We start from the raw sequence: 27327 nt of genomic DNA on the forward strand, positions 1-27327 counted from the left end.
TGCGTGCCTTTCCAATCATATTTCCTAATCAATTGAAAGAAATTAACTTTGAAGGTTTCTTTCAGGGTAATTTATTTACATTCAAGGAAAATTACAATTTGAAAAAGATAGACAGCACAACAATATTCTTATAACTTACATTGAAGTTTATTGGGAAAACGAGTAAATTCTGAATGGCAATGTTTCACCCTCCCCTGGGATCATCACAATGCGTAGATCTCTATGATTAGAAGAATCATGTGCAGATCTCTATACTTCTATCTCCTCCATTGCTAACCGAGAGCATTCTTCAAATTCGGACAGTGATGAATCGTGGGCTTGTTCTTCGATAACAAGCGAATTCCATTCCAGATGCTAACTAATTGAGGCAAATAAAGAAGTGATAAGTCTCTCAAACTAGGAAGTATGACAAAATCATCATTTTCCGTTTTCTCCTCCGCTTCTATTATCTTCCGCAGTGATGCACAATCTTCGACCACCAACTCCTCCAAGTTAGAAAGGCATGGAAGCATGGACTTCTCAAGAATGAACTCCAGCTTAGGACAAGAGTGCACTGACAAAAATTTCAACCCATTGAAATATCCAGGGGGCAGTGCACGCTTGGAAATGCTCTTCAAATTCCACAAATAATGAATGCTCAAGTGTTCAAGGTTTTGTAATGCACTTTCACTATTTTCCTCACAGTCTATTACAGCAAGAATATTGGGACACTCGCTCAGTATACAAAATTTCAACTCCTCCATATTAGTAATCCCAAATTCTGATAGACTTCGGATCGTGCGATGGTGATCTAGATAAAATGCCGTGGCACGCCCAAGTACTTCCAAAACTGCTTTACGTTTGTCCTCACTGTTCACAAATCTCAAGCATCGATCGTGTTGATCAAAATCGAACTCTATATCATCAGGGACTCGGGAACTGATGCGTTTGATGTTCTGGCCAACAATAAACTTGAACTTGCTCAAGGATTTATTTATCCATGGCTGACTTTTTTCGATAAATTTGTTGAGAACATCTTTGTCTGAGGAGGGTTCCGAGTGAAATACATTTGGAAAGTAGAGCTGAAGACTGGTCAATTCATTCAAGCTGCCCACATCAAATGCTATATGATCTGCACTCATATTCCACCGCTGATCCCCTCGATGAACAACAATGTGTAGTTCTTGCAGTTTGAGGAGCTTTGATATAGTTTCACGGGAAACCAAATAACGCGGCAGATTAGCATACTCCCTTGGGTCAATAGCTTCGTAGAAGGAGACCTGCAGGTGCCTGAGAGATCCCAGTTTGCCAACCTCATCAGGAAGGTGGTAAAGCTCAGTGCCTTTGAGATCAAGGACCTCAAGAGCTCCAACATTTCCAATCTCGGGTGGGAGCTCATCTAAGCAATTACAGTGGCGTAAAATAAGATCATGAAGTTTAGTAAGTCCACATAGAGAAGGTGGCAAAGACCTAATTCCTGTTTTTGATAGGTTTAAAACTCGGAGGACAGCCATACGACTGAAGAATGTGTCAGTTATTGATCTCAAAATCGTGTTATTTTGGAGGAGCAACGTCAAAAGATCGTGACAATCTGGTTCCTCGTGTAGCCTGGAGAAGTCATTATTCATCAAGAAGATCATCTTCTTTCCTTCCCATAACTCCTTAGGCGGTGGCTCAGTTAGTCCTGCACCAGCTGCTGACAAGATAACATCTTTTGTGATACTTCCTTGGTATGGTTCTTCTTTTGATGTCATTATCCATAACCCCAGATCTTTAACCACACCACGCATACTTATAGACAGCCCACCATCGTTACTGACCAATAGTAAAGAGTCAATAAGACTCTTAATTATATCTTGTCCCTTCTTGCGTGCTTTGGATGAAGTTCCATGAATTAAGTCTTCCTCAATAAATTTATCTATCAAATCATCAACCTTAATCTCATGATCCTTCTCAATCATTAATGCACAATGCAAGAAGCATCTCTTTATATCACAATCCTTCAATCTGTCGTAGCTTAAAACCAAACGTTTGATTTCAGCTTCATGTGTCGTGCGTTTGCTAAGAGTTCCCTCGCAAAAATCAGAAGCCACGTGAGTTTCTCTTTCAGCTTCGGAAGGACTAATCTCAACTTCTTCTACTTCATGAATGGATTGCAACCCTTCAGTTTTTCCTTCAGATGCATAATTCTCAAAACCCATTTTTTTAACAGGTAAAATCTCCGCTTCAGTTTCAGTTGTCATTGCAGATGTTGGATCTGGCAATGAACCAGATTCTGTTACAGGAAATGGTATTGCCTCCGGTTCGGCTTCATTTTGAACTGATGGACAAGGTTCCGTCTCTTTGTAACCAGCAGCATCAATTCTCTTTCCTTCATTTCTCTGTAGATGTTGCACCCCAGATTCTTTAATTTCTATTTCAGATTTCATTTCTTTGACTACTGCAACAGGTGGATGTTCAAATGTTGGATATGAAAATGAAGAGTTCCACAAATCAACTTCTGTATCTGATTTGGATTTCACATTATCTTTGAGTACTGACGTCGAGTCATCACTACATGAAGCATTTATGATCTCAGATTTTTCGTCTTCAATAAATGAAGTGTCTATGATCTCGGATTTTTCACTGCGTTGTTTTTTTGTTGTGCGTGCACCTTTCCTACTCTCTTCACCATTCTTTTGTCGATCGGGCAATATCTGTACTCGATATTTAGTGGAATGCCTAATTTCTATCACCGGAGCACTTAGTGGTCCTTCGTAGACCAGTCCATGCTTAAATGGGGATTTCTTCAAGTGATCAATAACTTTGCCTTGCATATTCGTCAGCTGCTCAACTTTAAGGGAAGAACTCTTGGTGTTGTGTTCAGATTGTATGCCATTCAGTTGAAATTCAATATCCTTTGCCTCCTCAACCCAATTGTGCAATTTTCTTGGTGGCATTTTCCCTTGCAAAAGTGCTTTGTTTATCTCTTTGCTTACGGAATCTATCACATTCAGCAAATGTTCTCTTTTTACTTCTAATGTCTTTTTAAGGGGTTTGTCATGTCGACTCTGACGAGTTGGACAAAGCACTTTAGTGAAGTCAGGCACTATATGTGCCAACACTTCCATACCTGCAAAAGTTAGAGACAGAATGAAAAAATTATTAAAATGGCCATACATCAGATGATTATAATTCATATTTGATAAACAAAGCATTTACATATCCATAAATTTGTATCATTGTCCCAAACAATTAAATGTCTGAAAGTGGTTTAGTTAATTGTAAACTAATTTATAAAGATTTTGAAAAAGGGAGGCAATATTGCCCTTCCCCTTTACAATATTATTCTTATTAATGAATATATTGAGCAAATTACAATGATAAAATTAATAGCCTAAAAAGTTAGTAATAAATGAAATGAACTATATATATATAGAGTGAGAGAGAGAGAGAGAGAGAGGGAGAGAGAGAAGATGAAATGATAAGTTACATATAAAAGAAAAAGTTGTGAAGAAAAAACATTGTTCAAGATTATATTTTATTCAACAACAGTTTTAATTTGGGAAAGTAATACATATTTTTTTTATTACTTTGATTTCCCTTTGGAAAAATATGTCATTGTAACTTAGTGAAATATTAAGAGAAAAATATAGCATTTTAACTAAAACAAAACACACTTAGCATGAACAATTTACAGAAATGCTAAGAAAAATATATAATATTTAAAATAAACAAAACAAAATTAGCAAGAATTAAATATAGAAATGTGAAGAGAAAATATAATATTTTAGCTAAATAAAATAGAATTAGCTAGCAGAACAAAATATAGAAGTGTTTTAATAACCAACGAACTAGTGGCCTAGCGGTATAAGGGAGATTAGGGGTTCAAGCCTTCGTGAAGGCATGTGTGTGTGAGTACCAATTAAAAAAAAAAAAAAAGTGTTTTAATGACTTGTACAAGAAATAGCTATAAAATATGTCATCAAACAAGTGACAACTAAAAATATTAGCATATATAATATCATACTTTCATTTTTACTATTCCGTATGAAAACAACTAACGAGGAAGGTTCATGTATTTTTATTAAATATTATGAGGAGACATTAATAAATTTTTTCTTCTAACTCTTGAATTCATATAATGAATATTATAGTTGTGTATATGTAAGTGTAAATGTAAATAAAACAACAATATAGTAGTAAAAACTTAAAACAATGAATTTATTTTTTCGTTGGACAAGATTTGAGCTTAAATTAAAATTTTGTATGAGTTTTGAGATGACATTCATAATTATTGGGGCAAATAAATAAGTGCTTTGGATTTTTTTATTTTATTGCCCGGGGGGGGGCGGGGGGGGGGGGGGGGGGGGGGGGGGTTGGGGGTGGAGCAAAAATAAATTTCAAATATTCACCTTCTTTATTTCCTCAAGTATTATTTTTTTCTTTTTATCACCAAGATCTTAAAAATTAAATATAATTAAGGCAAAAGTGCAAAAAAAAAAAAAAACCCTTGAAGTTTCACCAAATGAACACAATACCCTTTTGTGGCATAAAAGTGAACAAGTTAGTTGCTATAGTTTCAACAGTGAGCAAGTTAGTTCCTGTAGTTTCAAAAGTGAGCAACTTGACCCCCTGCATTTCACCTCTGACCACTTTTTTGTCCATATTGAGATGCATATGATTGATATTTTCTTATTAATCTCGAAAGTACCCTCCAATATGACCGTTATACCCCATCTTCCTATAAAAAGGCTTTGCATTCCTTTAAAAAATGTTTTCTTTTTCCCTTTCATTATTATTATTTTTATTTTTATTTTTGACTAAATCCACTATATCTGCAAGATACCTCTTCTTCCGGTGACAACACACCTTCTAGTGTGGCTCTTCATGCTGATGCTTCATCTGCACTTCAGCAAATATGACAGTGGCCTTGGCATTTGGGTGATCCTTCCATTAGTGCATTGAAGAAACTTTTTCTTCTTTTGGTTAAGCAGTGTAATACAGAGAATTTTGTTTCTGATGCTTCTAAGTTTGCAAAACATCAAAGGAACTTTTATCCTATTAGTAATATTAGAAGCACTACTCCTTTAATGATTGTTCATTCTGATGTATAGGAACCGTCCAGGATTGTTTCTCTTTCTGGATATCGATGGTTTGTTACCTTTATTGACTATTTTTCTTAGGTAACATAGGTATATCTATTACGTCATAAAAGTGAAGTATTTGCAGGTTTTAAAACATTTCACAAGATAGTATGTACTCAGTTTGATGCTAAAATCAAGATCATTCAAACCATCATTGGAATGAAGTGTACTAAGGGTGCTTTTTAAGCATATACCTAGCTGAGTATGGAATTGTTCATCAAACAAGTTGTATTGATACTCTAGCACAGAATGGTGTGGCCGAAAGGAAAAATCGTCATCTTCTTGAAGTATCTCACTCTTTACTATTTAGTATGCATCTTCCTAAGACTTTATGGGGTGATGCTATTCTCACTAATGCATACTTATTAACCGGATGCCCCCGCGAGCTCTTGATTTTCATAATCCTATTAAATTACTTCAAGGTCGCAGAGTCATTCATTCCATTACTCCACGAGTTTTTGGATGTGTCTTCTTTGTTCATGAGCATTGACGATCTAGAGGTGTGTTTATAGGATACTCGGCAACACAAAAGTAAAAAAAAAAATAATAATGGAGAAATTTCAACACTCCCCCTCAAGCTGGAGTGAAGATATCAATCAACCCCAGCTTGGTAATTGAGGAATGAAGTAAAGATGGACCAACAGATTTGGTGAACACATCGGCCGACTAATTAGAGGAACGAACAAAGCACGGCTTGATAATTCCCGAACGAACCTTCTCTCTGATAAAATGAATGTCCACCTCTATATGTTTAGTCCTCTCGTGAAGAACATAATCTGAAGCAAGCATGATGGCTAACTTATTATCACAAAACAAGTTTGAGGACTGTTTTTCACCTAGCCCTAGCTCCTCCAAGAAAGATCGAAGCCAAAGATTCTCACAAGTACCCTGAGCCATGGCACGATAGTCAGCCTCTACTGAAGATCTCGAAACTACTAGTTATTTTTTACTTTTCCAGGATATAAGATGGTCTCCATAGAATGTACAGAAGTCAGATGTGGAACGTCTGTCAATCTTGGACCCAGCATAATCTGCATCACTGAAACAGGATAGCCCAACCTGCTTGCTAGAAAAATAGAATAATCCAAGTCCATGACAGGACTTAAGATATTGAAGAATAAGATATACCATATCTATATGAGCTGTATGAGAAGCATGCATAAACTGGCTCACAACACTAACCGCAAAAACCAAATCAGGACGAGTGTTGGTAAGATAAATCAATCTTCCTACCAAGCGCTGATACTGTGAGGGATTATCTTTAGATTAGGATCCATAGGAGTGGAAGCAGGTTTACAACCAAGCATACCTGTGTCTTGAAGAAGATCCAAGACATACTTCCTTTGTGATAAAGAGATACCTTACTTAGATCTAGTAATCTCAATTCCCAAGAAATATTTGAGCTGCCCAATGTCTTTCCTATCAAAAGCTTTAGCCAATTAAAGCTTTACTTGAGCAATCCCAGGGATTTCATTGCCAGTAATGATGATATCATCAACATAGGCAAGCAAAATGATACATCGCCCGGTGGAAGAATGGTGGATAAAACAAGTATGTTCATAATGGCATCTAACAAACTCCATGGATAGAATTACATCACAGAAGCGGCTGAACCAAGCTTTGGGAGATTGTTTTAATCCATACAAAGACTTCCGCAATCAACAGACCTTTCCAACATACTCCCCCTCAGCCCGAAAAAAAGGTGGAGGATCCATGTAAATAGTCTCAAGAAGATCACCGTTAAGGAAAGCATTCTTCACATCAAGCTGATGAAGAGGCTAATTGTGAGAGGCAGCCAGGGAGATAAGCAAACGAACTGAGGTCAATTTAGCCACTGGAGCGAAGGTATCATTAAAGTCTTTACCAGGAATCTGAGTAAACCCTTTGGCCACCAAACGGACTTTATACCGATCAATAGAGCCATCAGCCAGATATTTAGCACTGAATACCCATTTGCAACCAACGGTCTTTTCACTAGGAGGGAGAGATACAAGCTCCATGTTTCATTATGCTGCAAAGCATCCATTTCTACCCTCATAGCAGACATCCAATTGGGATTTCGGAGAGCCTCAGACAACATTCTGGGAATGGAAATGGAATCAAGTTTGCTTAGAAAGGCTCAGTAAGACCCTGAAAGACCATCAAAAGATATATACTGCGAAATAGGATGATCAGTACTACAAGCGAATCCAAATCGAGTAGGGGGTTTGCAGTCCCGAGTGGGATACCGAGACTCGGGAACAGGAACAAGGTCAGGGCAATGTAAGGGAGAAAGAGATGTACCTAAACCTGAATTTGAGGAGGATGAAGGCAGTGGAGGCGAAGCACGAGGGCGGCATTAATAGACTTGTAAAGGGGGTGAGGAAACCACAAGAGAAGACTCTTCTTGAAAAATAAGAAGAGGACGAGTAAGAGGAGAAGCCTCTTAATCGAGAGTAGAAGTTTCCTGCAAGATAGTGTTAGAACCATAAAAAGGGGTATGCTCATGAAATGTGACATCAAAAGAGTGATACATGTGTTTGTGTACTGGATCATAACACCGGTAACCTTTTGACATGCAAAAGTATCCTAAAAAGATACATTTAATGCCTTGTCATCAAGTTTAGTACGAGAAGGGCTACGATTCTGAACAAAACATATACATCCAAACACCTGAGGCATGATGGAAAAAAAAGTAAGATCGGCCTGAAGCACTTGTAAGGGGGCCTTACCATTTAAGACTCTACTAAGGGTACGATTAATGAGAAAAGTAGCAGTAACAACTGCCATGTGCCAGTATGACTTTGGCACTTTCATACCACTTAAAAAGACATCGAACAACTGACATTAGTTGGCGGTATTTACGCTCTGCAACACGATTCTGTTCAGGGGTATATGGGAAAGTAAGCTGATGAAAAATACCCTGTTGGTTAAGTTGACACCGAAACTCATTGGAAACATATTCACGACCATTGTCAGACCTAATATTCCTAACAATAGTTTTATATTGAGTTTTGATCATTTGGAGGAATTGAGTGAACAAGGGAAAAACTTCAGATTTCTTTTTCAGTAAATATACCCATGTACAACGGGAATAATCATCAATGAATGTGACATAATAACGATGTCCCAAAAAAACAGTAACAAGAGAAGGACCTCACACATTAGAATGTATGAGATTAAACATACTAGGTGGATGCATAAGAGAAATATAACTCGTTCTAGTATGTTTAAAAAGCTCACAAATCTCACATTGAAACTTATTATCTTTACAAGCCGATATTAATGAAGGGAAAAGTAAACATAATTATAAATACCGAAAGTTTACATGCCCAAGGCGAGCTTGCCATAAACTTAAAGTTTGAAAAGAAAAATCATAAGACCTGGAAACTAGAAGAACAGAGGCTTGAAGGCTTAAAGTAAGTGGAAGAGGTGTCGGTGGAGGAACCCTAAAATAGTAGAGGCCATTGTGTTCATATCCCCTGCCAAAAATCCTCATCGAACGGGTCCTTTATAACACAGTAACGAGGAAATAAAATCACTGCACAGTTTAGTGATTTAGCAAGTTTGCAAACCGATAGAAAATTAAATGCAAAGTTAGGAACATAAAGAACAGATGGCAAAATAATATCAGGGGATAGATGAACATCTCCTTTGTTACGAATAATGGTGGTTGACCCATCGGCTAGACTAACAGCCTGATTAACAAGGGTAACGAGAGTAGAAAATAATGACAACTCACCAGTCATGTGATCATTGGCTCTGGATTCCAGAACCCAAGTAGATTTTCCCGTTTTAACATGATAAGCAGAAGGAGTACCTGTAGCCATAGTAGTCGTGCAAGAAAAAGGGTTAGCCCTGGTAGATAAGGCTCCGAACTACTCCTGAAGCTGACTAATATGTGGAGTAGTATACCCATAGATTGTAACTGTTTGAAGCAGCAGGGACAACAATCTGTGGAGTATACCCACCAATAGTATCGGCTATTGCGGCAGTGCGGCTATGACCCGAAGATAAAGTGTCCTTTTGGCTACTAGAATCACTCATAGTACTAAAATAAGTCTGGTCCACACATCAAATAGGGAGGAAAGAGAAAAACAAGGTCGGAAAAATCGGCTTTTTCCTCCAAATATGCTACCGAACAAACAATAGTAGCCCACAAAGAAAAAAAATCACCAGAAAGTTAGATCATAAAAAAAAACTAAGGGAATTCTCCTATAGAATAAGTCAAAAACAAAAGGGTTACCCGAGGGGTCCAGCACAAGGGCTGGGAGGAGATGGAGGTGCGCTGGAGGTTAAGGAAAATGGAGAGAGGGAGAAAGAAGGTGGCGGCGTTGGGGAGGAAGATGGGGAGGCGAATGTTTTTTGTTTTGCTCTGATACCAAAAAGAAAAAGTTTTAGGTTTTGGCTACTCAAACTGAGAGCCCAGATCTATATTTATATACAAGAATAGGGTACAAAGAAAGGAAACAAAATCAAAGAAAAACAGAAAATATGGGGATCTTATCTATGGGATCCCATGATTACGGGGATCTTATCTACGTGATCCCATAATTACAGGTATCTTACATAAAAACACCTAATAAAAGGCTACAAATAGCTAATAAAAGTAAAAATAATAATAATAAAGATATTTCAACAGGAAAATTGCAACCTTAATTTGAGTGCTCACGAACAAATTTGAACTTCCTAAAGAGAAAAGAAGGCAATTCTTAGGGGAATAAAGTCAATTTTGGTACAAATCACTAGCAATAGCTTGCCAGAACATGCTTGTAGAGTTTGAGTGAACGGAAGGGTCGAAGATGGAGACGATGGCTCGGTGGTTGAGAGAGTCAAGGACGAAGTCCTGGTGGCCAGCAACGCCAGCTGCGTACCACTGCCGGGAGTTTTCAAATAAGCTCTTCATGAAGGGAGAAAAACATCTTATGTGTGAGATTCACTAAAGGAAAACATCTTAGTTGCAAGTGGCCACCAACCACCGCCACCACCATCTCAACCACCATTCTGCGATAAGCAGACAAGGTCTTTTCTCCTACACAGGTCGAGTCAGTGTCTCATTGCTTGACTCGGACTAGAATGGCAATTGGTGTGACTTGCCGCTATTATCATCTCCAACAATTAGGGTTTCAACGATGAACAATGGTTGCAGTGACGTCTATAACAACTTTGTGACGGTGCTATTCGAGGATAGAGAGGCTGAGGAAGAGTAAGAATGGCAACGGGGTGGGTTTGCCTAAACACCTCGCCCCGTCAAAGTTTTTGTAACAACCCAAACCCGGGGTTCGAATCGTTAACCGGGTCCTTACCCGAACCCGAGGTCATCTAAAGGCATTAAAGTCCTATCCAATGTCAATACAATTTATATATACGTTATCCTAAGGTTTATAGTGCATCATACTACTAACATCACAGAAGACTTACAAATACAGGTGGATAAGGCTGCGTCAACTGCCACTTCTTTTCCGAGTCTTGCAAAATGATAATATTAATAATGGGGTGAGCCAACCGCTCAGTAGGAAGTGTCTAAGACATGCCTTTAATGACCCTATGAATCCATACAAGGGATAGAATACAAGTAAACGAGATCATGTCATCGGAGATATCACAGCAACAACAACTACAACAAGTATGTATACAGGTCATCCAACTACAAATTACATAATGTATGCCAATGAAGTGCAATGTCATACCAATGTCGCTCCCCGTTTTCTGAAACAATTCCTTTTCACCGTACCAAACTGTTAATGCAACCCGACCCATAACACCTTTATGGCACTACGAGAGAAGGATTGGCTAGCTATCCCCGACCACATAGCACCTCCATGGCGTCATTCTAGGCCTAGGTAGCTCAACCATACTAGGGTCTCTCCATAGTTCCCTCTAGATCACATTAACGCCACGGACCACTAAGCACTTCCTAGGCGTCCGGTTTTCGCAAACAATTTTCTCAAAATTTATTTCATTTGCTTTTAAAACAGCATTTCCCTTTCATTCCCAATGAAATGCATAAATGCTTCATGCCACCTCAACCATGACAATAAATACAATTTTTCCATAAATTGTAATCAACCACAACAATATATATAGCATACTTTCAAGAAAGTTCATAAAGGATCATCTCATGTATTGACAAAATAGAATCTCAGCATTTATGCATATACAAGGCAAACACAAATTTTACCTTAACATGTTTCATCTTATTAATCCAATTAACATATATTTTTAACCACCTAATCACATAAAACACATTGATACACAAAGCCCTCAATACCATAAGCAAAACAATTAATTTAAGCATGCTTAGAAACAATTTAAAAAAAGAAAATTCACCAAAATCAAAGATGATGTGGATTAGAACACCCCTACCTCAAATTAAAGAAAAAACCCAAAAAAAATGCCCAAAATTCAAAATCTCAAACGGTGGCCAAATTGAACTTTGCTTCGATCAAAACGTCAGTCTCAACAAGCTCTCTGACTTTGCCTTAAGCGGCTATCTCAAATTCCTAAAGGCTTGATCAAAATCTTGATTTGAAGAGGTGAAGAGAAAAATAAAAGGAAAAAAAAAAAGAAATTTAAAGGGGAGAGAGATTACGAGACAGAGAGAAAACTAATGGCCTAAATGGCCTTATGGCCATTTAAAAGGAAAAAGGATGGCGGGTCCCACCACCAAAGAAATATCTTCCTTTTTTATAAATTTTTTTTTAATATATATATATATATATATATATATATAAACATTTATATACCGTCACTTTACCACCACTTATTAATCATATAACCAATTAAATATGCACAATAAAACAATGCACGATATGCAATGAACCCGTGACACAACTCCCGTGCACGACGACTTTGATAGCGGGTTCCACTTGGGACCTTTCGGTCCGAAAAACAGAAAAATACCGAAATGGCAACTGATGCATTTCCAAAAGTCCTGAACTCAAGGAAATATCCGAATCAACATTCTGACACACCCGACACATCTTACGATATCAGACACGCAAAATGAGAAAACATAAAAATACCCTTAAAAAAATCAAGAAAATTCCAGAAAATGAAAATGACAAAAATCGAAAACATTACATTCTACCCTCCTTAAAAGGATTTCTTCGTCGAAATCTCCCTCCTTAAAGCAAGAGGCCCGCAGCTACACACCTTCCCAATAAACACCTCACAAAACTGCAAGACTAAGTGCTCATCAACCCTATTGCCTCTGATGCTAGACATCAATAGGCAATCGCACACCACTGCCACTAAAACATAATGCTCACCACCCTATGAGGGTACTAATCACTCACAACATCATAACACAAACCAACTGGATTTTACACCCGGCTTAAAACAGACATCGGTCCACTCTACACTACCACGAAAGACTCCAAAGTCTAAAAGAAGAACGATCACAATACCTCGGAACATAACAACATCTAAACTCCACTCATCTTCTAATTGACACACAAAACCCCAAACTAGAAACCCCGTCCATCTCACAATCAACCTCAAACTCAAATCTACACATCCCTGTCAGACCAAGCACTCGCTATCTAACGCACAGCTACACCTATCACATATTCGCACCATTCGGCAATCATGATACATAACAACCTCAAGATGACTAAACAACAGATCTCCCAACAACTACATAATCATGAATCACCTGAACAATAAGACGCATCATCCTATACCCGGGACACAAATCCTCAAAACAAGAACTTTAACGATCAAATAATCAGACCACAACCCTTATCGGACACTTGGTCCTACCCAACACACCTCGTCACCCGAGACAAACTTCCCTAATCCACACTGTCACACCGACACCACGCGCAATACCCTACTTTCACTGTGCCTGACAAAATGAAACAATCATTGACCTTTGACCCGACATCATGCAAAAGAGGGACTAATTGAGGAGAAATGGTTGGACAGGCCACTCTCCTCATCGATCCGGTCTCAACACAGACGTCGTTCCTGTCCTTAGGTCCAAACCTCAAACAAAATTTCACACAATCCACAAAACAACCAAGAGATTCGTTCACTATTAATCCATTGCGCTACGTAATCCTTAACAACTATACAATCACATACCTGCTCTAAAAATTCCAATCATGTCTTAATCTTACAACTCGTAACGAGCCAAAAGTAACACGACATCAAATACTATATTCCCAGTCTGCTCCTTACAACCTATACTAGAGATTAACTCCATGATACCATTCCATCCAATTCTTGTCTCATTAAAATACTTCATAAGGCTATCTCATGCTTGAAATCTCGAAACCAAATTCAATTACTACTCAAAGGAATCATACATTCACATTTCAAACGCCTATAAAAACATCCGAGTGCATGACTCACATCACATCACATCACCTAATTATCCTCAAACTTACAGTTTAGAACACGTCCCCTAGCCATCACCGCTAGTACCAGACACTGGAAACACACAATCCTATTCGGCAACTCGTGCCTCACACACCACTAGTTAAGACCACTCTCAAAACAAGCGCAACAAAAACCAGAGACTCCACCTCCCTCCGCGGGAGTGAGTTGACCCATTCAACCAAACCTTTACTGGTGAACTTTAAAAGTATAACAAACCACGCACGAGTCAGCTCATCCGTGAACGCGCACAACTCCAAGATGGAGGACAAGATATTCGACAAACAATGTTCTTGTCAGGACCAGAGCAAATGGAAGGGTAATGAACCCCGCACTCACCAAAGACTTACAACTCGTACCCGGATGCACCCGACACCCTATCACACGCTACTCACTAATCGTCCAACCGTGGACACCCAACCTCACCTAAAATGAACTAAACTCCTTACACATAAGGAGAAGAACCAACTGGATACCCGTACAGAACTACGAACTCGAATCTAGGCGATCTTGTCACTAACGAACCGTCATACGTTATCAATGCCAAAACCTCGCATACGGTACACCGCAATACCCATGCTAGCCAAAACTAATTAGATCCATACTACCCATTCATCGAGTACTATGGTATATCCCACAATACGACCATCAGACAAGAATATCAATGGTTACGGCATATTAACACTAGAAACAATCACAACCCATCAAACACTGCGTCCTGTTCTATCAAGAACCAGTCACTCCCAAATGAAAACCTTTATGATGTACAATGACAGATGACCATCCATTCCATCTCTACCTTTCCAGGCGACACTGCCTCAAACGTCGTGTACACAAGACTCGTGACCTCAATCACAGGAACCCACTACTCGTCAAAAGAAAAAAGGTGTTTATCTGGCAACATCATCCTTACGGGCTCTAAAGACTAAGCATTGCCTCAACTAACGCACAATTCTATCACCTACCTGACAACACACAACAAACAACTCATACTCGCTAATCCACCATTGGATCATACCTTAAACCGTTCCGCTCATCAGCACTAAACATCACACCATAATACCTTTAATACCATTCTTCCCGAATGACAACTCGAACCTCTCAACACACCAGATCATCAAGCCACTAGTAAGCGATTCTCCCTCAAACATCCTTAAGATAATGCTATCATAACAAGAGAATAAACATTATTTTCGATACACCCCATGACGACCACTATTTACCACTAGAAAAGAACCTTTATACGGCAATGCCATACCGACAAATCCCCAAGGAAAAATGAGCACAAAAACCAGAATGATTAACACCCAATTGTTTCCTCAAAACCATCAACAATGCAATCAATCAATAACGCCTAACCAGCTACTCAAACCACTCTTTCTAAGGTAACCTATGTGCCTAAACAAGAAAACTTCACACTCTAGGTTCAACATCATTACCTCTCCTCTTCACCATTCCTCATAACACCCTTGACCCAGACAAAAGTCAAATGGGGCTACCAGCTAAACCTACGAGGTCACTCTCATCCCAAACATTCTAATCATTAGTCTATCTCTTCAAATCCTCAAACAACTATCACTTCAGTGACCCCATACTACCTGCCTTATCATGTAACCCTGCACTACACAACTAAAACTAACCACAACACACCATCTTGAGACTCTCTCAACGAACCGTGACAACCTATAACCCCGCTTATCCACCGAGCTATACAATCAACTCACTGAGAGTCAATTACCTGCAACATGCTCCTGTAGCTGTACGAAATGAGGTTCACTCCTCAACGAACCAGTCCCTAAGACATTCTTACAACCCACGAACTGAATCATATCAAACAATTGATCACCAGGCACTAGCATAACTCCAGTCAATGCTTACACCACCCTAGACTCACAGAGCCCAACAAGTCCCTTTAATAATCATAACCAAAACGCTTCCTTGGACCGTACCAGAATACTCGAAATACACATCTACAACCCACAGACTACACTCGTGACTCGAGCAACCTCTATCACACCCACCACAAACTGGTTCGAAAAGAACCTCAGTACCAAACCGTGAACCTAAGTTACAAACACTGACCCCTAAAAGTCATACATACCTCACGAAAACCTCACATCACACAATTGACCTTTCCGGTCACAAAACCTATACACTAACACCTGAAACTTGTACGTCTCACCCCAAACATTGCACTGTCCCATACATAATCGTTCGAAAGTTGTGCCCCAAGCACTATGCCCCAAAAATAACAAGAAAAATGAAGCAACCATGCACTGAATAGCTCGATCCACGAGCTAAAGACCTACGCCATTAGTTCAATAAGAATTGGCATCCAAACAACCCCTTGAGTAACCGAGCTCCTCGCCTACTCACGTCAAAACTTGCACAACCATCAATGTCACAACAAGTACTCTGCCGTATATACACACATAAACACACACACACACATATAATAACCGTACCCCAAACCATGATACAATCATATCCCTTCATTTAATAATTTAAACACCCCGTCTTTCCTTTAAAAAAAAATACTTGCATAAACCATGCCTAAATAACCGTTACAATACCATACGAAATATGCTTGCACATACCGTGCTCACTATTTGCCACATTATCATTTAAAATAAAACTGCACACACCGTGCCTACCACTTGTCGTTATCACCTAAATCACACTTGTCATCATATCATAATTAATATGTTTCAATTATTTATACATTTCATCGCCATGGCCATATAACAAGCATTTTAGCAATTAAACACGTAAGCATGTGAACACTTAACAAATAAACATGCCTTTTTAAAACCATAAACACATAAGCAATTAAGCAAGTAAACATGCTTCTCAAATAATAAACACTTTAACACATAAGCATATAAATAATGCAATCTACCTTCCACACAACCTAGGTAGGCCTCTACCCATCGTCCTATTGGTTTTTGAATCATTGCTCTGATACCAAATTTGTAACGACCCGACCCGGGGTCCGAATCGCTAACCGGGTCCTTACCCGAATCCAAGGTCGTCTAAAGGCATTCAAGTCCTATCCAATGTCAATACAATTTATATATACGCTATCCCAAGGTTTATAGTGCATCATACTACTAACATTACATAAGACTTACAAATACAGACGGATAAGGCTGCGTCAGCCGCCACTTCTTTTCCGAATCCTGAAAAATGATAATAGTAATAATGGGGTGAGCCAACCGCTCAGTAGGAAGTGTCTAAGACACGTCTCTTAATGACCCTTTGAATCCATACAAGGGATAGAATATAAGTAAACGGGATCATGCCATAGGGGATATCACAGCAATAACAACTATGACAAGTATGTATACAGGTCATCCAACTACAAACTACACAATGTATGGTAATGAAATGCAATGTCATGCCAATGTAGCTCCCCGTTTTCCGAAACAATTCCTTTTTACCGTACCAAACTGTTAATGCAACCCGACCCATATCACCTCTATAACGCCACGAGAGAAGGATTAGTTAGCTATCCCCGACCACGTGGCACCTCCATGGCGTCGTTCTAGGCCTAAGTAACTCAACCACACTAGGGTCTCCCTAGTTCCCTCTAGATCACATTAACACCACGGACCACTAGGCACCTCCTAAATGTCCGATTTTCGCAAACACTTTTCAAAACAATTTTCCCAAAATTTATTTCATTTGCTTTTAAAACAGCATTTCCCTTACATTCCCAATGAAATGCATGAATGCTTCATGCCATCCTCAACCATGACAATAAATACAATTTTTCCATAAATTGCAATTAACCACAACAATATATATAGCATACTTTCAAGAAAGTTCATAAAGGATCATCTCATGTATTGACAAAATAGATTCTCAGCATTTATGCACATACAAGGCAAACACAAATTTTACCTTAACATGCTTCATCTTATTAATCCAATTAACATATATTTTTAACCAACTAATCACATAAAACACATTGATACACAAAGCCCTCAATACCATAAGCAAAATAATTAATTTAAGCATGCTTAGAAACAATTTAAAAGAATAAAATTCACTAAAATTAAAGATAATGTGGATTAGAACACCCCTACCTCAAATTGAAAAAAAAGCCCAAAAAAAAAAAGGCCCAAAATTCGAAATCCCAAATGGTGACCAAATTGAACTTTGCTCCGATCAAAACATCGCCCTCGACGAGCTCTCTGACTTTTCCTTAAGCGGCAACATCAAATTCCCAAAGGCTTGATCAAAATATTGATTTGAAGAGGTGAAGAGAAAAAGAAAAGAAAAAAAAAAAAAACAAAAGAAATTTGAGGGAGAGAGATATTACGAGACAGAGAGAAAACTGATGGCCTAAATAGCCTTAAAAGGAAAAAGGATGGTGGGTCCCACCACCAAAGAAATATCTTCCTTTTTATAAATTTTTTTTAATATATATATATATATATATATAAAAACATTTATACACCATCACTTTACCACCACTTATTAATCTTATAACCAATTAACTATGTAGTAAAACAATGCACGAAATGTAATGAACCCGTGATACAACTCCCGTGCACAACGACTCTAATAGCCGGTCCCACCTGGGACTTTCCAGTCTGAAAAACAGAAAAATGCCGAAATGGTAACTGATGCATTTCCAAGAATCCTAAACTCAAGGAAATGTCCCAATCAACATTCTGACATACTCGGCACAACCCACAGTATCCGACACGTAAAATGAGAAAACACGAAAATACCCTAAAAAAATCAAAAAAATTCCAGAAAATGAAAAAAGACAAAAAATCGGAAACATTATAGTTTTGACAAATCCATCCCTGCCCCGTGCTCGGGACGGGTTGAATTTTCAGAGTCTATCCCCGCCCCGTTGGGAGATGGATCTACCCGTGCCCACCCCACTCCATTAGCAATTTTTATTATTTATTTTTTATTTTTTTATTTTTTTGAGATCATCCCAGCAGAGTAAAACATAACCCTCAACAACTACACAGCCGGTACCATAAACAACACCACCAGTCATCGGATAGATAACTGAGGTATGGAAACAAAATTATTAAAATTTTAGTGAAAATTGAAACACAATTAACTAAACACACTGAAGGTATTCATAAAAGGAACAAAATTAGACAAGGGATTAAATGAAAAAGTAATTGAGAGACAATTCTTCTGAAAACCCTAGCAACAGTACAGAATAGCTTGGAATTCTTTTATTGCAATGTAAAAAGTTCAATAAAATTCGAAATAGAAGGAAAAGAAGGTGTTGAACGAGTCACAAAACCCTCAGACTTTGCTTCTATTCTTCTCTTCGTCCCCTTTTTGTAGATAATTCCTTTGAATCATGGCAGAAAGATGCTCATACAACCAGGGGTTTCATTGAGAAGCAATTATTGTCGGTAAGAAGTTAAGAATGAAGACGTGGGGCTTCTTTAGGGTTTGGAACACATGGTCTTTGGTGAGATGTGCCGTTATATATATATATATATATATATATATATATATATATTATAAAAGTTATATATAAGGCGGGCGGATTTTTATCAAACCTCGTACCCGCCCCGTAAGCCGTGACAAGTTTCAATATTGAATCCTACCTGCCCCAACAGTATATAAATGGTTACCATACCCATGCGGGACGGGGCGGGGCACCGGCAGGGCGGTACAAATTGCCATCCCTAAGGAAGAACAATAACATGCTAATGTCTGAGGTAGCTCACATCAGGAAGCTATACAGTGAGATTACTTACCGATACAATACCAAGCCTTCCGCATCCCGCTACAGTATTTATAAACATGAACATAAACGCATAGACGTCGTTTTGGCATTTAAAAAACTGGCCTTGGTGTACAGTAATTGTTTTTAAGTGTATTTATATAATTGATAAACAAAAAATAAATAAATAAATAACAAACATGTTTTTCTTCAAAATCTGTTTATATAAACAATAAATTGTAACATAAATGGTTACCAAACGGTATATATCACATTATAAATATAACATTATTTTAACTAATAACACAAGTATACGTCATTCTATTAGTTTAATTTTTATTGACTGAGATAATTTCGAGAAATTAATTTACAACTTATTTCATTCTAGCTTTTAAAATAGTTTGAAGACAAGAATAGGACTGACAATTTAATACATCACTCAGATTGTAACCAAAAAGTGAAATGAAAATGACCATTTATTCTTGCTCCATTCTCATTACATGCTCTATGGTTTTCCTATCCCACTTCACTATATTTCTACTAAACGTAGGCTATATTCTACAGGCAATAATAATTCTTTTTTTCTTTTCTCAAAACTATAGTTCACGACATAAGCCTATAGTTGGGGTTTCTCCTAAAGCAGTATAATAAGAATCCAAAAATTGGTTGTTTCGCGCAAAAATAAAAATAAAAATTGCATAAGCCCTAGGATAGTAGAATGGTAGATTTTCCACAACTTGGCTATCAAGAGAACAGATGATATGGCCAATAATTTTATCGTTATTGTAAGAAAAATTAAACTAGTGAATGCGGCAGCGTAATCGGGTTACCTCAAGATTATCTCTACCCAAAACGAAAATGAACTGGATGCTTCACATGCCTTCATAGCCTCCCTTTGATCTCGCAGTGGAATTAAACTACGAATATGAGTGTAATCCTTAAATTCACAATCCAAAAGCTTCTTCTTTGTCTTCAAACAATTAACAGAAAAAGAGAAGGATTTCTTTGCTAGGGTTTTTCTGTCGTATCTTCTCTATCTCATAACTGAACAATATAATATATTAATATTGTATTGATTTTTAAACTCTAAGAAGAGATATCAGATATCAAAAAGCTACCAGATATAACCTTGATTTTCCTAACCAGGTCAGGCTGAACCATGGGATCCTCAGATTTTAGTCCAAACCCAAAATCCAACAACTCCTACTCGCACATAGTGTACACGACGTTACAATATCTCTTTCTCAAATATGCCTAATTGTTGAGACAAGTGATACAAGCTAATGGAATTTGTGATTGATGAGAACATCAATATGTGGGAGCTCTAAACAAGCAACTCATATAGAGACAATACTAAGACATCAACCCTCAAAGATAATATATAGTGTCTCGTTATACTTCAGATCCATCTAGTTACATTGGTTTAAGCATCTGTAATCTCTCAAAGATCCATCAAGTCACATTTTAAGCATCTCTAATCCCTCAAAGAATTATGCTTAACGGTTCAAAATCTAACAATAAACCGACACTTACATTGCAACTCACTTGAGGTAACATAAATGGTCTTTATTGAATATACGGCAGAGATGTGGCTTAGATGATCTTCCTTTCGCCTCATGCCACTTAGCTAACTAACCATTTTTCTAGCAATGTCCCTTAAGGTCGAATCATAGATGACCGTAGGCAACCTACCAAAGTTAATCATCCCTCCACATATGGTTGTGAAGCACATATGGTTGGAAATACATGCTACAATGGAGTAACTCTTCCAAAGAATGTCTAGGCGCTTGAATAGCGCCTAACTCAAATTCTTTATTTTGCTCGTTATCTAATGTGCTTTGATCTCACATCTAGCTATTAATGCTGGTACAATGGATAGTGGGCATATCTATCATTATGTAATTATGTACTTTGAGACTTTTTCGGTTTTCCACCATTTGCTTTAAGATCACTTACTAGTATATGTACATATCATACATATATGTATATTGAGCATACACACACGCTATCACAGATTAAATATAAATATATGAAGTACATAAAGCCACAAACAGATTTTATATATATGTGTGTGTCTGTGTGTATGAGATGTGCACAAAAAATAGTTTTGAGTGCTCAGAGATTGTGAAATACCAACGATTCTCTTAACATCCATTCCTGCTGTAGCGGGCCAGAATTCGATGATATTCCTTTACAAATGTGCAAGTGACTGTACCTATTGCCAAAACACGCACTAGCGACTGCCAAATTCAAGTGCAGATATGAACAATTGTACCAGATGCGCTGAATGTTGTCCTTGCTTCAACATCAACCATGTTGCTTGGGCTCCAGGATGCCTGTCCAGAGATCAAAAAAACGAAGAAAAATTAGGAATAAGCATCATTAAAGGCCACGTTTCTTCCAATCAGAGACGAAAGGCACCAAATCAGTTGGATTTCAGTTTTATTACGGGAAAGATTAGCAATACAATTTTCAAAACAAAAACATCTCTAACATAAAGAAAGAAACAAAGGCACTTCTCTACATGGTAAGATTTCACTTTTCAGAGACATAATGTCATCTACTTGTACTGCAAAGTGAATTAAAATGTCGTCTCTAATGCCAATTTTTCTCTACAATTGCTGAATTTCGGAAGACGTGCAAGGAAAGAAACATAAAAACGCTCACCTACGAAGACGAAGTTCTACCGACGACTTCCATTTTTCCAGCTGGATCAACACCGATCGAGAGAGGAGTTGGCTTATTATTAAGAGGAAATGACACAAGGAAATTGCTAGGAATTGGCGAACCAGTCAGTCCAATTGACAAATGTGGACATCAGAAAAACAGAAGAAAAAGGTATGTTCAAAACATTTTAAACACGCAAAAGTGACCAATTTGGTCGGCCGATTCAATCGGTGAATGGGGGATAAAATATACTCTGTACGTATAGATACGGCAAATTTTGATTAATTTTGTGTGAGTCAAAAATTTCTCGACATCACATATTTACATAAATGTGTACGAGTTCTCTTATTTTAAAATTTTTAATTATTATTTAAGACATAAATACTAAGTTATTTATATATTTTTAAAAGGTACTGTAATAAAATTAAAATTAAATATTCCTCTAAAACAATATTGTGTTTCTCAACTAGATCAGATAAGTATTCTCCACCCCACACGTAAAGGTTGGGTTTTTGTTTTCTGAAAGGTACGTAAAGGTTGGGTAATTTGCAAGTTATAGCAATATTTTCCGCGATTGGGAAGGCCCAACGACCAATCCTATACAGAACACATCATCATGTTCCTTGTAGGCGGCTGCTCTAAGATCCATTCATATTTTTTAAATATTTACCTTTTATCAAAAGAAAAAAATATTTTTTAAAATAAAGTGCTGCCACCTATTTTCAAAGGGCATAGGATAAAAAAGAAAGGGCTATTCGCCGTGATTCTCCTCTTGTCATAATCTTTCTATTTTATAAAAGAAATCGATTTTAAAAATAATATATATATTTCTATTTGCTTTGACAAAAATTCACAGATCAAAGAAACTTGAACATTTAATTATTTATTTTTGAAAAAAAAAGTATTAATTAATTTGAATCTCTGATGAAAATTAAAATGACATATTTAAGTTTCAAATTTCTGCATTTTTCTTTACTTGATTTGAAGATAGTCTATTAAAATCTGATTAGGAATTTATAAGTTACTTGGCTTTTAAAAAAAAATAAAATAAAATAAAATTTAACTGTGGAGGCGAGACCTGTTGGTGGCAATGGTAAAAAAAAAAAAAAATGAAAAAAAAATTGCAGGCACGCTGCCCCTAAAGTCTGGAACTGTCCAGGTAAACTCACAAGGACTTAAATGACCAACAAGCTGCTGTCTCTTCAGTGCTAAATATATATATATATATACATTCTTTAAAGTTGAATAAAAAAAAAAAAAAAAAAGTTGACTTTCCAACTAACTGTGTCGGACGGAAACATAAGTAGAATTATTATTATTATTGGTGGGTTTGGGCGTGATATTGGTATTTTGAATTATAAGGCAATTACCGGAGACAGATCGAATTTTGAATCAGCGGTTGTAATGGGTAGTTTGAGTGATAGCATTGTTGTGTCTCCTATTCTGGATGCCTTGTTAGGCAAATTGGATTCACTTTTTGATAGTGCTGGTAACCCGTCTTTGCGCGCTGCACATGCGAGACAGCTGCGGCTCACTGAGCTTCGGCGGGTAATTGAAGAAACCTTAGGCCAAGTTCTAGTAATGGAGGAAACTAAGACGGGATATGCAACCCGTTCGTTGCTAGAAGATGTTCAAACAGTGGCTTACGTTGCAGATGATATGCTGGATCGTGTTTCCAAGAACGAGGTAAGCATGATGATGATCGTCAGCATCAAAAGTAGCTACTCCTCGAAATGCTCAGATCCACTCGATTATGTGCTGTATCGGATTCTCCAAGATTCTCCACATCTCGAAAAAATCTCCAAGATTCGTCGTTTGTTTCTGGAATTCAATAAGACAAAGGTCCGGGGGAAGCTGGTGGGGAATTATGATAAATATATGATTAGCTCCAGCCAGATCATCAGGAAGCACTTCCATCGCCGTTCATCTCCTAATGTTCCGGCGGTTGATGAACTCTTGCAATCAAAGAAGGTTTTCGGAAGGGATGAAGACAAGAAGAAGATGTTGGATTTGTTGATCCAAGACAATAACCATATGCAGCTTTCCGTCATTCCCATCTTGGGTGAGGATGGAATTGGAAAGACCACTCTGGCTCGCATGCTTTACGATGATGAGAAAGTATTGGAGCATTTCGATCTCAGGGTTTGGGTGTCCTTCGATGCTCAAGATTTTGATAAAGTGAAGATTGCAAAAGGGATCATAGAATCGGTGACGGGGTTTCCTCTCCAGCCAGAAGAGATGGGTGAGCTATATGATCTTGTCACAGCTGCCTTAGAGTCAAAAAGATCCTTAATTGTGCTAGATGACATCCAAATTAGAGATAACAAGGATATTGCGGGTTGCCTTGGATTACTGGAAAGTCTTTCCGCTGCATCTGCTTTGGGATCCAAAGTTATAGTAACAACTCCAGCCCTCCATGTTGAAGATGATCATATAGCAGCCAATGTTGAGCACTACAAACTGAAAGAATTATCCGACTACAATAGTCGGTCTATGTTCAACTATCTAGCATCTGATTCCTTAAATGCTAGAAGCAATCCAGAAAATATGTCCAAAGTTATAGAAACAATTGTAGCAAGCTGCAGAGGCCTCCCTCTTCTGCTGGATCTTATAGGACGGCTTCTGAGATTAGAGAAAGAGAAAAGGGTTTTGGCTTCTTTTGAAAAATTCCTTGATGAAGCTGATACAGTGAGTTTTGAAATCCGTAATCCTCTTGTGCTGAGCTATGCTCACCTACCGTCGCATTTGAAGAAATGTTTTGTGTATTGTTCGATTTTCACCAAGGGCCATGCACTGAGCAAAGAGAAGCTGATTCACATGTGGATTGCTGAAGGTCTCGTTCAATCATTTGATGGAAAGAGGACGTTGGAGGATATTGGCAACGATTATTTTCGGGAACTTGTGAGCAGGTCATTCTTCACCGAATTAAGCAGCAACGATTCTGGTGACATAAGAGAGTGCAGTATGCATGGCTTAATCCACGATTTTGCACAAGTTGTTGCGGGTTCAATAATTTTATCGTTATTGTAAGAAAAATTAAACTAGTGAATGCGGCAGCGTAATCAGGTTACCTCAAGATTATCTCTACCCAAAACGAAAATGAACTGGATGCTTCACATGCCTTCATAGCCTCCCTTTGATCTCGCAGTGGAATTAAACTACGAATATGAGTGTAATCCTTAAATTCACAATCCAAAAGCTTCTTCTTTGTCTTCAAACAATGAACAGAAAAAGAGAAGGATTTCTTTGCTAGGGTTTTTCTGTCGTATCTTCTCTATCTCATAACTGAACAACATAATATATTAATATTGTATTGATTTTTAAACTCTAAGAAGAGATATCAGATATCAAAAAGCTACCAGATATAACCTTGATTTTCCTAACCAGGTCGGGCTGACCCATGGGCTCCTCAGATTTTAGTCCAAACCCAAAATCCAACAACTCCTACTCGCACATAGTGTACACGACGCTACAATATCTCTTTCTCAAATATGCCTAATTTTTTAGACAAGTGATACAAGCTAATGGAATTTGTGATTGATGAGAACATCAATATGTGGGAGCTCTAAACAAGCAACTCATATAGAGACAATACTAAGACATCAACCCTCAAAGATAATATATAGTGTCTCGTTATACTTCAGATCCATCTAGTTACATTGTTTAAGCATCTGTAATCTCTCAAAGATCCATCAAGTCACATTTTAAGCATCTCTAATCCCTCAAAGAATTATGCTTAACAGTTCAAAATCTAACAATAAACCGACACTTACATTGCAACTCACTTGAGGCAACATAAATGGTCTATATTGAATATAAGGCAGAGACGTGGCTTAGATGATCTTCCTTTCGCCCTCATGCCACTTAGCTAACTAACCAATTTTCTAGCAATGTCCGTTAAGGTCGAATCATAGATGACCGTAGGCAACCTACCAAAGTTAATCATCCCTCCACGTATGGTTGTGAAGCACATATGGTTTGAAATACATGCTACAATGGAGTAACTCTTCCAAAGAACGTCTAGCTGCTTGAATAGCGCCTAACTCAAATTCTTTATTTTGCTCGCCTTCTAATGCGCCAAAATAAGATCTCGCACCTAGCTATTAATGCCGGTACAATGGATAGTGGGCATATCTATCATTATGTAGTTATATACTTTGAGAATTTTTCGGTTTTCCACCATTTGCTTTAAGATCACTTACTAGTATATGTACATATTATACATACATGTATATTGAGCATACACACATGCTATCACGGATTGAATATAAATATATGAAGTACATAAAGCCACAAACAGATTATATGTGTGTGTGTGTCTGTATGAGATGTGCACAAAAAAGAGTTTTGAGTGCTCAGAGATTGTGAAATACCAAAGATTAAATTTGTCTCGAGTCCTTTCCCAAGATCCTGCGGTAGAGGGCCAGAATTAGATTATATTCCTTTACAAATGTGCAAGTGACTGTACCTATTGCCAAAACACGCACAAGCTACTGCCAAATTCAAGTGCAGATATGAACAATTGTACCAGATGCGCCTAATGTTGTCCTTGCTTCAACATCAACCATGTTGCTTGGGCTCCAGGATGCCTGTCCAGAGATCAAAAAAACGAAGAACAATTAGGAATAAGCATCATTAAAGACCACGTTTCTTCCAATCAGAGACGAAAGGCACCAAATCAGTTGGATTTCAGTTTTATTACGGGAAAGATTAGCAATACAATTTTCAAAACAAAAACATCTCTTAACATAAAGAAAGAAACAAAGGCACTTCTCGACATGGTAAGTTTTCACTTTTCAGACACATAATGTCATCTACTTGTACTGCAAAGTGAATTAAAATGTCGTCTCTAATGCCAATTTTTCTCTGCAATTGCTGAATTTCAGAAGACAGGCAAGGAAAGAAACATAAAAAAGCTCACCACCTAAGAAGACGAAGTTCTACCGACGACTTCCATTTTTCCAGCTGGATCAACACCGATCGGGAGAGGAGTTGGCTTATTATTAAGAGGAAATGACACACAAGGAAATTGCTAGGAATTGGCGAACCAGTCAGTCAATTGACAAATGTGGACATCAGAAAAACAGAAGAAAAAGGTATGTCCAAAACATTTTAAACACGCAAAAGTTACCAACTTGGTCGTCCGATTCAATCGGTGAATGGGGGATAAAATATACTTTGTACATATAGGTATGGCAAATTTTGATTAATTTTGTGTGAGTAGAACATTTCTCTTGACATCACATATTTACATAAATGGTTCGAGTTCTCCTATTTTAAAATTTTTAATTATTATTTAAGATATAAATACTAAGTTATATATATATTTTAAAGGTACTGTAATAAAATTTAAATTAAATATTCCACTAAAACAATATTGTGTTTCTCAACTAGATCAGATAAGTCTTCTCCACCCCACACGTAAAGGTTGGGTTATTTGCAAGTTATAGCAATATTTTCCGCGATTGGGAAGGCCCAACCACC

At 37.7% G+C, this 27327-nt stretch overlaps 2 protein-coding genes across 9 annotated transcripts; one reads left to right on the plus strand and one right to left on the minus strand.

The window, feature by feature from the left end:
- LOC132302199 (disease resistance protein At4g27190-like) lies at nucleotides 1-27073 on the minus strand. 8 transcript variants are annotated; one of them, XM_059799091.1, is made up of 6 exons: nucleotides 26768-27073; nucleotides 26372-26432; nucleotides 26217-26253; nucleotides 21310-21512; nucleotides 16598-16645; nucleotides 1-3091 (listed from the first exon to the last, which is right to left on the minus strand). In XM_059799091.1, the coding sequence occupies exons 4-6, from the start codon at nucleotides 21329-21331 to the stop codon at nucleotides 273-275; spliced, it is 2889 nt and encodes a 962-aa protein (XP_059655074.1). In that variant the 5' UTR covers nucleotides 21332-21512; nucleotides 26217-26253; nucleotides 26372-26432; nucleotides 26768-27073; the 3' UTR covers nucleotides 1-272. The 8 variants fall into 8 exon arrangements, with proteins under 8 accessions (XP_059655074.1, XP_059655078.1, XP_059655062.1 ...); XM_059799095.1 differs by having other exon boundaries at nucleotides 26331-26432; XM_059799079.1 differs by having other exon boundaries at nucleotides 26765-27073.
- LOC132275516 (putative disease resistance RPP13-like protein 1) lies at nucleotides 23248-24873 on the plus strand. The gene has a single exon (XM_059777012.1). The coding sequence runs from the start codon at nucleotides 23248-23250 to the stop codon at nucleotides 24871-24873; it is 1626 nt and encodes a 541-aa protein (XP_059632995.1).
- Nucleotides 27074-27327: the final 254 nt, after the last annotated feature.

The sequence above is a fragment of the Cornus florida genome, unplaced genomic scaffold (genome assembly GCF_030987335.1).
Source record: "Cornus florida cultivar Cherokee Brave unplaced genomic scaffold, ASM3098733v1 CherokeeBrave_3.0.0_Hap2_Chr01, whole genome shotgun sequence".
Classification (NCBI taxonomy): domain Eukaryota; kingdom Viridiplantae; phylum Streptophyta; class Magnoliopsida; order Cornales; family Cornaceae; genus Cornus; species Cornus florida.

What these genes read in the sequence shown, in the direction of transcription:
- LOC132302199 (XM_059799091.1), bottom strand. Translation starts at nt 21,331, where the DNA reads ATGGATGTTAAGAGAATCGTTG. An exon ending in GGATGTTAAGAGAATCGTTG is followed by an intron (nt 16,646 to 21,309) that starts GTATTTCACAAT and finishes ATCATTTTTCAG; the next exon opens with GATTCGGAAAAGAAGTGGCG. An exon ending in AGCCTTATCCGTCTGTATTT is followed by an intron (nt 3,092 to 16,597) that starts GTAAGTCTTATG and finishes TAACTTTTGCAG; the next exon opens with GTATGGAAGTGTTGGCACAT.
- LOC132275516 (XM_059777012.1), top strand. Translation starts at nt 23,248, where the DNA reads ATGGGTAGTTTGAGTGATAGCATTGTTGTGTCTCCTATTCTGGATGCC.